Genomic DNA, 16,015 nt, shown 5'->3' on the forward strand with positions numbered 1-16,015 from the left:
AGGTTTAATTCTAGTTTTTGTTTTTATTAATCATTCCCAGTAAATACTGCTTTACACAATAATTACAATATTTTACAATTATACACTTTAATTACACAATAATACAATAATAAATGAATGTTTTAAGAAGATATTTAATACATGTTAAGGCTAAAGTCACAAAGACATAAAATATTTAATCTTTTCCTGCATTAATACAGCATTCTTATTTGTTTTGATTTGTTTTTGTTTCACTCCAGCCACTTCAGTGTAAACAAAAACCTTCACCACCTTCATCACAAAGCTCATTCCTTACAAATCAACATGTTTTAATAAGAAGTTGCACATTTGTTCAACTTTTCACCGGTGAAAGTTTGGTGGAAGTTTGATGTTGTAATTTATGCTAGGGGCACTGATGATCCATTATAGAATGTCAGAGATGTCCCTGATGAAACAAGAAACTTCCTGTTGTCAGTGGGCAGGATGAATGTGATGATGGAATATTGATATGTGGAGGACATTTTTACATTTGCAGTTGCAGATCAGATGATTTGAATTAAAGTCAAAGAAGAAATGCAAAAGTTTGAGGTTTACACCTGCACAACTCAAACTAGACTCATACTCAGAAACATGAAGGTACATTACAGAAAATGCCAAAAGGTTAGGATGCACATGTTTGTACATCATACATAGTCACGCAGGTTGAATTAATTCAGACAACTTTAAAACAGTATAAAAGGAAAATGTTGACTATGACTTTTTTCACATAGAAACAGATGTCAAAGGCTTAGTTTCTGCAAACATTTTTGTTTCCGAGTCCCACACCACCCACACCGTCTCCCAGCCAAACAGAGTTCTCATGGAATGATGACATGTTGTGTCATGTGTACAGAAACAGAACAAGTGCTTTGAGTTTAATTCAGTCATGTGAAATCTGCTCAAAAATGAGATGCTTTCACTGTATTATTAATTGTTTCGCTCTCTGAAGGGAAAGAAAATGAGCAACATGTTCTCGGAAACTGGCCCAGATAAAATGCTGTATATGTAAACACAAACAGAATTTTAATGTGACATGATAACACAACGAGTGCATTTCTGAAGATACATTGTCTTCTACTGTCTTTTATGACTTTCTTTTGGACACATGATACTGTGAACATGTTTTTTTATGGCTGCTGTTATACTTATTATTTTATTTGTGTGAAATTGGATTTTCCTCTTCTGCAGCACAGTTAACACAGATCTGGACATTTTTCCAGTTCTGTGCCCTTCCTCTGCTGTGCTGTTTGTTTTATTTTTGAACAAAACTGCATTTTCTTTGGTAATTTGACTTATTTTATCAGACTGAGGTTCAAATTTTGTTTGATTCAATGGCTGAGAGTACAAAATAAAACCAAAAGCATGCATTCATACAGGACCAGTCACTGAATGCTCATGTTAATCGTGATTTTGCTGATTTCACTACTTCCTTTTCTATTTTTACCGATCTTCTGCTATTACGACAGCCTTACTCCACAGTCCTCATCTTCATCACTCTCAGTTATGTCCACTTGGACTTGTGGGTCATTGTTGACCTCCACAAGCTCACGCCTGGAAGATTTGGAGTCCTGGCATATCACAGCCAGCCGATACAGGCTCAGAATGACCACCAGGAAATTCTTAACTGTAAAGAAAATAAGCATCTGGTGAAAAAGGCCGAAGTAAACCATGACGGTGATTCGGACCACCAGAAATGGGCCGTCCTGGATGAACAACGTCTCCACGATGTCCCACAGGTCAGTGCTGTATTCAGACACCAGCGACTCTTTACGGATACCATAGTTTTTCTCATCGATACTCTTGGAGTTCACCACTGTGCAAAGAAATAAAACAAACTGATTTGTTAGATAATCACAGCTGATTGTGTGTGTAGTAGGTGGTCTTATTTGCAACAGTGGTTCTGCTGCTTTTGACTGATTCGATCTCTACTTTTACTTGTTTTAAAGTGAATTTAAATTTTTGACTGTAAAATCAGGTGTTTTATTTTGTTACTGTTTAAATTCTTTGTTAAAGTATGCAAAATCTTATAATTGAAGTTAAAGTTGCTTTACATGATACAAACTATTAAAAGCAAATGGTTTTGTTTTAAACATTAGCAAATAAAGACAATAAAACTTGGAATGTGGTCCACAGCTGGAATAATGAAAACAATAAAAACACATCATTTGTGAAATGCCAAGCTTTCTTTTTCTGAACTATGTAATGGATAAATTAAATTAAATTTGATTTGTCTTATTTATTGGACCCTTGCAAACTTACAGTGGGACCATTTGCTGGGACAAAAGGACAAATTACACCCCCATCTCTGTGAAGCCTTGTCCTCAGTATTTGGCTTCACACCCCTACCATTCTTTCTCAGATAACACTAAAGCGTGCCACACACAAGAGCAAACTACTGAGCAAACGGCCTTGAATGACCGTTTGCTCAGATATCTCACTGTTTGCGCCTGATTTTCACTGAGTTTTCATCCTCACGAGACGCTGAGGTGAATATCTGACCGGTTTGATATTTTTTGCCTCACTTTGGCAAAAACTCGCCGTGTGTGCATTACGTGAGCTGCTGGCTGAGCGGAAATATTCTAGTGGCCAATCAAAGCGCGGTCACATAGATTTGACTGGTTTTTCTAATCCAAGAGTTTCCCTATCTATTTTCTATCAGCTGGTAATGTAGAAATTAGGGGTAGAAGACCATTTCACATTCAGCCTGCATGGGAAACTCAGAGTGACCAATCAGTAGAAGTAAAAAACCTTTTCTAAGTGAACTTACTCTTTAAGATGTATTTTAAAGATATAAAAGTAGGGAGCAGCAGGGGAAGTTGTTCCCTCCTGCCCCCTCACTCCCGTCACTTCGCTTCCACAGAACTTGATGACGATTTCTGTATTTTGATTTTGATCTTGAAGTTCCTTTAGAGATTTGGCTGTTACTTGTGATGACTTTTAGGTTGTTTTTGTCGTTGCACTGTTCTGGTTAATCATCTTGCACTGAGTCATGCCATATGTCAGGAAGGGTCCCAGACAAAGTTGTGTCTACGTTAGAAATACTCAGAAGAGTTACAGTCATTCTTCCTTTTTTTGATCTGTAAATAGATTAACGCTTAAGTTGTATAGAGGCTTTCTGAAGCACAAAGACAGAGTTTGGTCATTTAGAAGCATTTTTCTTTCTTTGGCATCAGATAATTTTCATCAGCAAAGTGTTAACAGCAGAAAATATGAGAAATTCTCGTCTGTCCTGCTGTCCACTGAGAACACGACCACAAATTCCAGACCTTCTGTTGAGACAATTTCTGTGAGAACAAGACAGATCCTCTGATGTCTGAACAAAATATTAAACAACAAACGTTGTGTTTACAAGATAATAAAACTAAACCTGTCTATGAAAAGATAAATGCATGCCAGAAGATGCAAACATGCATTAATGCAATCACTTGAAATATTAATTTTGATTATTAATGGGCTCCTTTAATTCTCTCTTTGCTCCTTCCCTCTTCAGGAAGTTGATGTTCCCTCTTGGTGAGTCACAGCTTCAGAAACAAGCAGATTTTTCTGGAATTAAACATGTGACATTAATGGAGAAAGCAGCTGGTTTCTTTAAGACACAGCTTGCACAATTTGACTGGTTTTGTCTAATAACATTGAGTTTGTCCCACATTGCTGTAAATTACTCCATAAGGAGGAAAGATGTGCTTTACAACAGAAAGGCAGAGACTGACCTCCAAAATGACAGGGAAACTGCAGCATGCTCCACGTCCACACGGCCAAGATGATGTAGACCATAATAGGACTGTTGTCTTTACTAACAAAGACAGAGAAACATTCAGAAAACTTCACTCACTAATATGAGACAGCAGCATGCATCCTTCTTAACAGTACATCTAAAGATGCCCTAGAAAGGTTTTTTACAACAGGAAACTGTTCTTTGAGCCTCTATAGCAGGGCTATTCGAGTCCAGGCCTCCAGGGTCTGTATCCATCATGTTTTACTGGTTTCTCTGGTCCAACACTCTAGATTCGGTGGTTGAGTTACCTGTGCAGCTGCTCATCAGGCTCTTTGGAACCCTATTAATCGCCTACTGATTGAAATGAGGCATGTTGAAGCAGGGTTAAAACTAAACCATGCTGGATATCGGTCTTCGAGGTCGGGAATGAATAGCCCTGCTCTATAGCATAAAACCTGGTCCAGGAGCCCTGATAAATAGCCAAACACAATCCCATAATAAAGCCCTACAATGGTGTTACAACCCCAGGGGTAAACCCGCACACCTTCCTGCCAGTTTACCACATTGCTGCCTTTCAGCTCTGTTATTTTCCAGTTATTTTCCTGTCGGGTTCAGCTTCTTCTTCTTCTTCTTCTTCTTCTTCTTCACTGGATAAGGCAGGCTGGACGCCTCGTGGCGTATTGCTGCCACAACAACATTATGCCCACTGCTAAACCCGTCTATGTCCTAACATATACTCCGACTGCTCACAAAAAAACGTAGCAACACCTTCACCCTGCGCCACTCCACCACCTCCAGTAAAGTCCTCAGACTGAACACAGTCACCCCCAATTCACTCAAAGCCACAAATAAAGAGTGCCACTTCACCGCATATCGGCCACACCTCAGAAGAACATGCCCTACCATCTCCAGATCTCCACATTCACACCTACCAGTCGAGTGCCTACCAATCAGAAACAACCCCTCCCTCAAGCACCAATGTCCTAGCCGTAGTCTGGTCATGACTACAAAGTCTCATCTCCTACGGAAAATATCCCACCCACGACCACCCACCCGTCTCTGCAAAGCAAAATAGGACCGCCCAGTGCTCCCCTCATCCCAGGAGGCCTGCCACAACCTCATAGCCTCCTGACCAATTGCAGATCGACACTCCGGAGGCCCCAACTCCACCCCCAACTCCACAACCTGCCTCCCCAGTGCATCTTTAGCCTCAGCATCCGCCCGTTCGTTACCCTCCACCCCCACATGCGCGGGAACCCAGACAAAACACACCTCGCAGCCCTCATCACCCAACCGTTGCAACGCCATCTTGACAGAAGCCAGCAAGTGCGGTCGAGACCCGGAGCTCTGTCCCACCAGTGCTTGCAGGGCCATCGCCGAGTCAGAGCACATAACGGACCGAGGTGAAGCATGCTCCCCCATCCAATGTAGAGCACACATAATAGCCACCAGCTCAGCCGTAAACATTGAACAGCCATCCAGAAGCCGGCAGCCACAGCTGTAGCCCAGACTCTGAACCACCAACCCCACCCACACTCTACCACTTACTGGGTCCTTCGAGCCATCTGTAAACAACTGCAAATAAGATCCCCAATCCGTATCCAGAAAACCCATAAAATCATCAGCCCTCCCAACAGCCCGGCCTTGACCCAAGAAGGAAAAATCTACCTCAGGTTCAGGCAATATCCAGGGCGGAACCTCAGTTCAAACCAAATGAGAACTCACAGGCCACCGGAGAAAGCCCAATTTCCCCTCCCATCTCCTCAGAAGATCCGGGAAACCACCCCCAACTCCTCTAACCGACCCCTCGAATTCCCAGTGTTGGCTCAACAATGCCTTCGCAGGGTCTGACTCCCCCATGCCCTTAAACCGCAGCAGGTAACGGAGCCCCAGTTTGACCCACCGAAACTCCAACGGGATAACTCCAGCTTCAACAAGGAGGGCTGCCACCGGGGACGACCGAAATGCCCCAGTACACACCCTCATAGCCGCTGCCAGCAACACATCCAGCTGCTTCAGGGTCGAAGGCGCAGCCGAACCATACAGGAAACTCCCATAATCCAAGGCCAACCTGATCATACCCTCATAAACCAACATCAAAGTGGCTCAGTTCACCCCCCAGTCCGACCCAGCCAGACACCTCATTACATTTAGAATGCGGCCACACCTGGTCACCAAGCCCCGCAAATGCACTCTTCACGTCAGTCTCTCATCCAACCACATGCCCAAATACCTACACACTGACATCCGTTCCAAGTCCTGCCCCTCCAACCGCAGCCCCACCTCAGGACCCTTCTTCTCAAAACCAAAAACCATACTGTATATTTAGTCTTGGTAGGGGACAACGCAAAGCCCCAGCATCTCGCCCAAGATACCACACCGTCCAAACTCTCCTGCAGCTTACGAAAATCATAACGAAGATTTCGACCATGCTTCAAGAAAGCCCCATCATCCGCAAACAGCGATTGTCCCACTTCACCACCCAAGGAGCCAAACAGACCGTTGATTAGGACATTGAATAAAACTGGGCTGATCACACTGCCCTGTGGAACCCCATTTTCCACCCCGACCGACTCGGAAAGCACCGAACCCACCCTTACCTGGAGCGTTCTATCACTGAGGAAGCCCCTGATCCACTGCCACATCCTCCCCCACACCCCAGCCCTGTACAGAGACACCAGCAGCCCATCCCTCCACAGCATGCCATATTCCTTCTTTATATCCAGGAACACAGCCAACACCACCTCCTTATTCTCCAAAGCCCACCTGACTTCCAGATCCAGGGGTGCTACCGCATCCATAGTGGAACGCTCCTGCCAGGACGCAGCTGGAGTATTTGAGCCATTACCGCTACGTCCTCTCTGCTCATGGAATGCCCGCAAAGCTGAGTCCATAAATGACGTAATATATGTAGATACTGGATCTTTTTTCAGGCTTCCCGCAATTTGAATTTTTAGGAAACCCACATAAAAATGCATTGTAATTACCGAGTTACTGACAATTGTACTGAGTAAATATTACCATTTTCTTTCCCTGTAATGCCTTACATTACCACATTACAGCAAAAAGCAATGCATTACAGTAGTTAATTACTGTTGTACCGCGTTACTCCCAACACTGTGCACCGTCTTCTGGAAATTCATGCCTTATTCTGGAGACAGAACATGGTACATTACACCCCCAAGCTGCCTATATTCAACAGCAACTAGATCAATGGGCTTTTAAACTCTAGGACACTAAAAAAATAGAGAGCGATAAAAACAAAGCAAACTGTGAAACTACTTGAGATCGTCCAGCGTCTCACTGGTAAACTCCAGGATGTCTGCTGCTGTTCCTACGAAGATGAGCAGAAGCTGAGCCAGCTGGTCTCTTGTGACTCCATCTCCTAAAGGGAGAAGCCACTTCCCTATAATGAGGAGGATGAGCAGGATCTGATGAAGAGCCAAGATCCAATTGTTTGGACAGAACGCCTCATTCACATTCTGAAAGAGAGCAGAAAAAACATGTTTGCTGAGAAAGTTTTAAGGATTTTGTCAATTCTTTCAGGTCAGGGTTCAAATCTGTAAACTTTTACATTTTTCTGTAAGTGTAAAATACTCAACTCTCAAGTCTTTATGAAGCAGTTACCAGAAAACATCTGCAGTGTGGAGGTCATAACGTGTTGGATGGGCTCAGATTTTTATGTGACCACAATTGCAAACATGTGGTAACATTTTTGTACTCTGCTCATTCATATGATCTCCGTGTGTTTGACAATATCAGACAAATATTGTCAAATGTTGTCTTTTTCTAGACAGAAAGACATCAATGTCTTCAGAGATCTGAACTAGGACATGTCTGAGCTTCCGGACACTCTGTGGTGCAACTTGACAGCTTTAGGTTAACGGAAAAGAGGCGTCCCAGAGGTGTTTCATCGTATTTAGGTCAAGTGAGCATGACGGCAAGTCAATGGTGCCAATTCCTTCATGCTCCGGAAACACTCACCAGACTCTGTGCACCAGGATCACCCTGGGAAACAATGGATCAGTGTATGGGAATTGGTCTAAGGATTGATTTCCCTCTTATACTTATTGGCAGTAAGGGCTTTGTTGTCCTGCCTGTGGAGGTCTGTATGCTCCTCCATGGATGTGCCACTCCAGCGTAGCAAGCTCCGTGACTTTTCCGGACCTTTTCACATTTATCACATGTGCTTAGGGTGAGCCTGCTCTCCTTCAGACCCTCATATAACCTGTTTCTGATTGTCTGGTTCGAGAAATTATACCAGAAGTACAAAACAGCAGACATCAGTCCTAGTGATGACTTAAGGACCTTCTCTGGTCCTGTCCAGCTCTTAGTCTCCTGGCATCTCCTCCATGCTCTTGAACCTGCGCTGGAAGACACTGCAAACAATCTATACTGGCTGATACACACTTAAAGGTAGAAATGAGAACTTTACAGCTACTGTGCATTTTTTAAATTGTCCTTTAATCACAGCTTGCTATCTCCTGCTTCACTATAGCTAAGCATCACTCTAAGGTGCACCTGCAGAACCAAGAGACTGTACAATCCTAATATCCATAATAAATGTCTCAATGACAAATAACATATTGCATATATGCAAAAATTAAGACGACATTATGTCAGTAAAATCTGTCCAAATTGCCCTTCTACAATATCTCTTCTTTAAATAACTAAAATACCCTAAAAACAGGATATGAAAGCAACGACTCACTGAAAGACTACCTATAAGGATATCCTGTTGGCTTTAGACCTCCATTAGTCATTAGCCATTTTCAGTTTAGCTGAGCTCTTTGTCTGTAAACCTAAGACGATGACCAATCTCCCAGTTTACACAACATGCCCAAAATGGCAACTTAAAATGAACTAAATTCTGTAGCATAATGAATTTAGCAAAAAAATAAAAATAAATAAGTGCACGTAGAGGCAGATTTGTAAGTTTAACACCAATCACACAACAATTAGAGTCCACTTTAGTGTGTGTAATTGACCCTCGGATTGCACCATAGATGCTTATTTTTCTGCAATTAGGAATACAATCTTTTTGAAGGTAAAGCAATCATTTTTGGGAGGGAAACTGTGGTAAAATAGCAAAAATACTGTTAAAACTCTCAGCTCTAATGATGTTTGACACATTTTCATGCAAATTTTTAAATACTTTGATCCTGAGCTTTATTTACTCATTTTGTTATCCATCCGTCTTGTTTATCAAGCAATTTATTCATAAATGTCCTTAAACAATAAGTTCCACACTACCTTCTAAAGCTATGGGGGAAAGAATTCCCTTTGCAAACTGTCCAACACATTGTTAAAAGACATGTGTACTGGAACGGGGCTTTTACCGGTTCTTTGTCAAGAGTCAACAGGTTCTTCCTTTCATTCACTTCAACTCAGAGTAGATTTTATTGCATTGTGCATCTTATTAGGCCCGAGCAGCGTAAGCGCTGCCAAGGCCTATTGTTTTTCTAATGTTTATTTTTATTCTGCCAAGTAAGTTGGCTTTTTGGAGGCCCTAACATACCCGAAAACTCAGAAATTTTTGCAACACATGTCAGGCGTGGTGTAAAATTTTGTACTTTAAAGGTCCCCAAAAAATCGCAATAAAACTAGCTCCACAGCGCCCCCTAGAATGTGAAAAATACCCCCTCCATAAAACTTAGTTTGTCGTACAGTTATGAAATGTTGTACACTTGTGGTACTCACCAGCCCGCACAGAAAACCCTCTTGCAACTATGGTCAACATCAAACAGGAAGTCTGCCATTTTGGTTTGAAGTGGTGATTTTGACCCCGTTTTTGTCATAGTCTGCATCTGCGTCTCCCCTCATGTGTCTCCTTGTGTTCTCCATCCCTCTCTAGGTTCTCCTTTTGTGTCTCCTAGCGCCCTCATGTGTCCTTGTCTGCGTCTTCCACATGTGTCTCCTGGTGTTCTCCATTTTCCCCCAGATCTTCAGCCCTCTAGGTTTCCCTCCTCAGATATCCCCCTCCCAGGTCCTGTGCTCCTGTGGCCCCCTTTAGTTATGCCCCCGTAGTTTTTCTTTCTGTAGTGTTTTTCCTTTAGTTTCAGCTCCCCCGTTAGTATATTAGTTATGTTTGCTGCCCTTCTGGTCTTTAGGTTTTTCTCTTAGGTCATTTTCCTTTAGCTACAGCTGTTCATGTTATTAGTCTCTCTAGTGTGTTTTCCCCATCGGTGTTTGAGGTTCCCCCCTTAGATTATTAGTTATGCTTCCTGCTCTTCTTGTCTTTAGGTTTTATTCTTAGGTCATGTTAGTTTCCTCCCTGATTTGTAATTGAGTTCACCTGGTCTCTCTCTCCCCACGCACCTGCAGTTCATCTCCCTCTCATCCTCTCCTGTGTATTAAACCCTGTCTGTGTCTCAATGTTTTGTCAGTCCATTGTTTTGTGTCAGCGTTGTTTTGTGCCTCGTCATTAGGTCTCTAGGTTTTTGTGCTCTTTAAATGAGCTTTTTGTCTCCAGGGTTTCAGGACATTGGTTTTTGGCTTCCTGCCCTTTTGGAACATTTTTGTTGTCCTTCCTAATAAAGGAATGTTTTCATTTACATCCACTCCTGCTTCATGTCGTTCTGGGTGTCTGCATATTGGGTCCAAACCTCCTCCAGGCTCTCAACGTGACAGTTTTGGCCATTTCTAGGGTCCGCTTCTGATAGATTTACTCAATAATTTTTCGCACGATCATTTCAAAAGTTGTGGGAAATTGCTCAGATGGGATGGGTGATCAAATAGAAAAAATAAAACTGACTTTTTGTGTATGCTGAGGGGGCGTGGCCAGGCCTCGAAGTTCGACTACTTGCCAAAAATATATAAATGGCTATAACTTCATACCCAAATAGAGTAGACTTATAAAAATTTCTGTGGTCATTCATCATCCACCCATAAACTAAATCGGATGATGACATCACACAAGCCCCGCCCCCTCATCACCAAAAAGGTCAAGTTTTACTGTGATAGTTCCCAAATCACCCCATTTCACTTAATCACCACAAATTTGTAGATGGTAACTCAAGACAAGTGGGGTTGCTTGCCATCACTTTATGGGAGCTTTCAACAGAGGGCGGGGCTGTGGCGGCAGGGCTGTGGCGGCAGGGCTGTGGCAGCGCGGCGAAGTCAGGCGTACGCCGTGGCCATACGTTTGCCTCCTATTTCGTCATTTCTAAAGATATCCCCACAAAACTTCTGGTGAGCGATACTAGTCCGGCCCCCAAAAAGTCTGATGTGAAAATCCGGTGTGCGTGGCCTATTTTCTGAAATAGCGCCCCCTAGGACCATTAAAACTGTCAGCCCCAAGCCATGCTTTAACTGAGGATTACGAAATTTAGTACACTAATGTAGTGTGTCACGACATGCAGGTGAGTTGAGCCGGAGTTGAGGATCCACATGCAGGGGAAGAAGCAGACAGGCAGGCAAACTGGAATGTCAAAAGAGTCTTTAATTACACAGAGCACGCAGGACATAGAAACAATGAACCAACAAGACACACAGAACAGAGAGGGTTTAAATATGTGAGGAGCTGGGAGATTGGGTGATTGGGTGACGAGAGGCAGGTGGGAGCAATTAACAGGGGCACTGAACAGAACAGGGAGACAGGACAGAGTGTGACATAGTGTCTCAGGATCTACAAAAAAGTCTCCTGGAGCAAAACGCAATGTCGCACAGGAGGTCGGCCATTTTCGTCCAAGTACTCGATTTACGTTGTTTGGAGAATGATGCCCCATCGCCCTTTTCACCGATTGCCTTCAAACCTCTGCTATAAACTCTTAAGACATACGGGGGGATATTCAACCATCAGATTTTTCAAAAGTTGAAAGGTGTGGGCGTGGCTAAGCCTCAAACTTTGACCGGTCACCACGCCACTGTTTTTTTCACAGCTCCCTAATGGACTCTTTTTACCCAATCACCAGCACTCTCGGGCAAATTGCAGTAGACAAGTTGAGGTCACTTGGTCTCCAGTACTGGCAGGTTTTGAAAAAAGGCGGGGCTTTGGGAGCATGGCGAAATTCGCCATCACGCCATGAACATACGTTTGACTCTCATATCCACAGTTATTGTGTTATCGCCACGAAATTTCTGGTGAGTGATCCTAGTCTAACCCCTAATTGAAATGGATAGGAGAAGTTGATGGGCGTGGCCTACTTTCTGAAATAGCGCCCCTAGGACCATTAAAACTGTCAGCCCCAAGCCATGCTTTGACTGAGGATTACAAAATTTGGTACACTACCGTAGTGTCTTAGGACCTACAAAAAAGTCTCTTGGAGCCAGCGCAAAGTCGCACGGGAGGTCGGCCATTTTGGTCCCAGTACTCGATTTAGTGGTTTTCACACATGTTGTTTGGAGAGTGATGCCCCGTCGCCCTTTTCAATGATTGTCTTCAAACTTCTGCTGTATACTCTTAAGACATAGGGGAAACAGTTCAACCGTCTGACTTTTCAAAAGTTGAAAGGTGTGGGCGTGGCTAAGCCTCAAACTTTGACCTTTCGCCACTACATTACTTGATGTAATAACTCCCATGTGCATGATCAGGTTGTTTGATTGATGCCAAAATAACAGAAAACCATCTTTGATGACCATAGATGACCTCTATGGGATTTAGTTGCAAATGGTCACAGCGCCCCTAGATAGGTTCAAACTTTATTAACTTCTAACGACAAGGTCAGAATGGCAATATACTTGGCTTGTGTCATCACGTGACTGCACCAAACACATTGATGTGGTTGTTGGCTCAAACCCCATTAGCTCCACCCCCTTTTGGCTATCTGGCTCTACATAACACACACAACGTCTGATTGATGCCAAACTACTACAAAACCATCTTTGACTCCCTAAGAGGACCTCAATGGGATTTTTATGTAATTGGTCACAGTGCCCCCTAGATAAGATTACAAGTTAATTACTTCCTAATGAAAGGTCAGAATGTCATTAAACTTGGCTTGTGTCATCACATGACTGCACCAAACACATTGATGTGGTTGTTGGCTCAAACCCCTTTAGCTCCACCCCCTTTCGGCTCTCTGGCTCTAGATAACACACACAACGTCTGATTGATGCCAAAATAACAGAAAGCCATCTTTGTCAACCAAAGCTGATTTCAATGGGATTTTTCTGTATTTGGTCACAGCACCCCTAGATAACTTCAACCTTGAATAACTTCAAAAAACGTTGTCAGAATAGCATTAAACTTTTTCTGTATCACACCACTGGTGTGGTGAAGATAGAGTATCCCCTATTGGTGAGATGTGTAATTTAATGGTGGGCTTAGAGGAGATGCTGAGTAAGGTTGAGGTGCAGATGAGGAGAATGTTCACGGTTTCTGGTGTCGGTGTGGTCGACGTTTCTGTTCCGCGGACGTGCCCGGGTGCCCCGGGCTGCTGGCCAGGCCGGAGCGACTCGGAGCTGTGAGGGCCGAACGACACTGCTTGCAACTTTAATTTTTCTTGTATTCATTTGCTAAAAGTCTGAATTTACACTTAACATAAATACATATGAGACATAATATACAAAAGCTCACCTTTTGCATAATTTTGAGGGTCTCTACAGCCTCTATAAACACTCCATATTTGAAAATAACTTTCACCCATTTTCTATCAGTGTTTAGTGTTAGGAATTATGTGTCTAAAACAAGACGTTTCAAAAAGTTCCCATTTGTGATGTCATAAGCAGGGGACTTAGACTATAACCACCACTCCAATGCAAGAGAGAATTGCTGCTGGAGGAGCAGTGACTCTACTCCAAGCCCCTCCCAGACATCTGAGCTTCTCAGCAGCCTTAGTGGGGGATGAGTGGGCGTGACCAATGCCAGCTTGTTGTTCTTGAAGTAGCAGAGCCCTGAAACAACTCATTCTGGAAGGTACTGAAACTGTCAAGCGTAAAAATGCTAAAATCACTTCACATGAGAGGGATTTTGTGCAAAGAATTTCAAAAAATGTTTTATACAGACAATAGAAATATTCTAACTTAAGAGAAAAATCATAATATGTCTCATTTTTAAAAATCCAAACTATTTTTTAATAAAATTTATCAGGATAGTCTTTATATAACAACATAATTAAGGCAAAGGAAAAGAACATCATTTTATTAAGACTGACAACTCTTTATAATGTGTTTAAGCAACATCTGAAAATAAAATCATGACTGATTTTTTTTCTTGCTAATATATGAGCGTGCAAACTTTAAATTGCACACAAACCAGACGCTGCATCCACTGACTCCATTGCTCATAGAATACATGCATACAGTATATGTTTCACTTCCTCAAATGTGTTCTGTTGCCTTTTGCAAATGGTTGGCAAACCCACCTAAAAATAATCAACCTTTTTTAATCATCCAACTGACGTTTAAGTTGATTCATAGTGATTGTTTTTATTTATTTATTTATTTATTTTTGCAATAAGAGGGAATTAAATTTTCAGTCTCTTACCTTTGTTATGTCACCAGGGAGGTTTTGTAAACTTGTGTTCGGGCGGATAATCCTGTCCAAACTCTTTGCATAATCTGTACGGTTACACTGAAGGCAAAGAAGAGAAGATTTCATAAAATTTTAGAGCAATTTGTTTTTTTGTTTTGTTTTTTAACAGTTTGCAGAAATCAAGTTTGGAAATTCAAAGATGCAAAAACTTCAGAAATCATCAACCAACATTAAATCAGAACATAAGAAAAGCTGGTTTAGGCACTTTACCTGGTTGTCTGCATCTTTGTTCTCCTGGTGGTGAAGCTCCAGGATCCAGATGGAGGGAATGATACTTATAAGGAATAAAAAGATTGTGGGAGAAAACCTGCACAAAAAACAGTTTATCCACCTTAATTTGAAAATATTTATGCAGTTTATAATCATCAGAGCTGAGACAATATGCTTTAAAAACTGCTAACAGATTAAAATAATTAGATTAATGTATATCAAACATGAATATTCCCTAATTTTTCTTATTTTTAACCTCTTTGTTGTTAAAAAATAACTCCTGGTTTCATAATGCAATCATTGTGAGAGATGGAAAGTTTCAATTTTCTCTCCACACACACACACACACACACACACACCAACCATAAACTCCTACATGGCTTAATTAATAATTACAAAGAGCAACTGATTACTTACTTTCCCTCATTTTTGACCGCTGACATTGAATTAGCTTGTACTGAATTTTATTGTTAAACCAGAAAGAAATTTCTACGCATAACAAATAATTATAGAGGATGTCTGGAGTTTGATTTTCAAGGAACAAAAAAGCAGTTTCATGTTGCTGCCTCGGGAAAAATACAAGCAGGAAAGCAGGAAAGCAGGATATGGGGGTGCAGAGAGGAGGGGCGGCAGAGGTCTAAAAGTGCAAATTTAACAGTGAAACATGTAAACAACATGTTAAATAAAGAGCTCGACACATGCACAAAAACATGCAACATGCAGAATCAGTTTTACCATTTGTAATCCTTCCCATCCTGGCGCCTCAGGGTGATGATCATTTCAATCATCAGCGGCAAAAAAAGGAGCGTCAGGAGCCAGTAATAGTTGTTGTCTTGGACCCACACCACTCTGAAGACTGCGATCAGAGAGACCAGGATGAATAAAAATCTGGTGATGACCGCACTCAGAAAGCTGAACAGGCACATCTTGCTGACTGCTTGTAGGCTCCTGGAGGTTCTGTTGTGACTTGCTCCGGCACACTGACTCAACAAAGTGAAGTCCCAAAACTTGTATCTCCGCCTCGCCTACTTTCTGTTTTTTTCCCACAGATGATAGCTCAGATAAAGGGGCGTGTAATCTGAGCTGTGTCAGAAAGCCCATATAGGACCCTTGTGTTTTTCTTCTTTGTGATGTCTGTTGGACATTATGACTTCACCACATCTCCAGATCATTTCAGCAGGAAGAGCATCACAAAGAAAAACACATCCTGAGGTTTCTTTTTACTACTAGAGGAAAAATTATGCCATCCACTGGAGCCTGTGGTGAAGAAACGTTCATGTTATTTTAATGTAAATGGCACAAGAGTTTAATATTTTATTATCCAGCAGGAACAATAAAAACGACTTCCTATTTTACAGATTATATGTTTGAGAAGAAAACTGCATAAAGAATTAATATTTAATTAATATCGTCAGGTAACTGAAAGATTTATCAAATCCGCAACCTCTCTATGTTTTACTTGATGTGGCGATTTCTAATGATGGTGTTGAACCGATGTGTTGAACTAATATTTTTGTGTTTAGGATAAAATGAAACTCAAATCCTGACTCCAGAGTCCTGGATCGTATCTTGGCTGAGTTTGGATGAGAGCTCAGCAG

At 42.0% G+C, this 16,015-nt stretch overlaps 1 protein-coding gene across 1 annotated transcript; it reads right to left on the minus strand.

Moving 5' to 3' along the window:
* Positions 1–1,285: 1,285 nt before the first annotated feature.
* Positions 1,286–15,453, minus strand: LOC107375831 (transmembrane protein 26). The gene is made up of 6 exons (XM_015944597.3): positions 15,153–15,453; positions 14,418–14,514; positions 14,160–14,246; positions 7,016–7,215; positions 3,729–3,811; positions 1,286–1,831 (listed from the first exon to the last, which is right to left on the minus strand). The coding sequence occupies exons 1-6, from the start codon at positions 15,341–15,343 to the stop codon at positions 1,476–1,478; spliced, it is 1,014 nt and encodes a 337-aa protein (XP_015800083.1). The 5' UTR covers positions 15,344–15,453; the 3' UTR covers positions 1,286–1,475.
* Positions 15,454–16,015: the final 562 nt, after the last annotated feature.

The sequence above is a fragment of the Nothobranchius furzeri genome, chromosome 12 (assembly GCF_043380555.1).
Source record: "Nothobranchius furzeri strain GRZ-AD chromosome 12, NfurGRZ-RIMD1, whole genome shotgun sequence".
NCBI classification, from domain to species: domain Eukaryota; kingdom Metazoa; phylum Chordata; class Actinopteri; order Cyprinodontiformes; family Nothobranchiidae; genus Nothobranchius; species Nothobranchius furzeri.

Coding starts and splice junctions, on each gene's coding strand:
- LOC107375831 (XM_015944597.3), bottom strand. CDS start 15,343: ATGTGCCTGTTCAGCTTTCTGAGTGCGGTCATCACCAGATTTTTATTC. Junction 14,247..14,417: donor ACAAAGATGCAGACAACCAG/GTAAAGTGCCTA, acceptor CTTTGCCTTCAG/TGTAACCGTACAGATTATGC. Junction 7,216..14,159: donor TCCCTGGTGACATAACAAAG/GTAAGAGACTGA, acceptor GCTCTCTTTCAG/AATGTGAATGAGGCGTTCTG.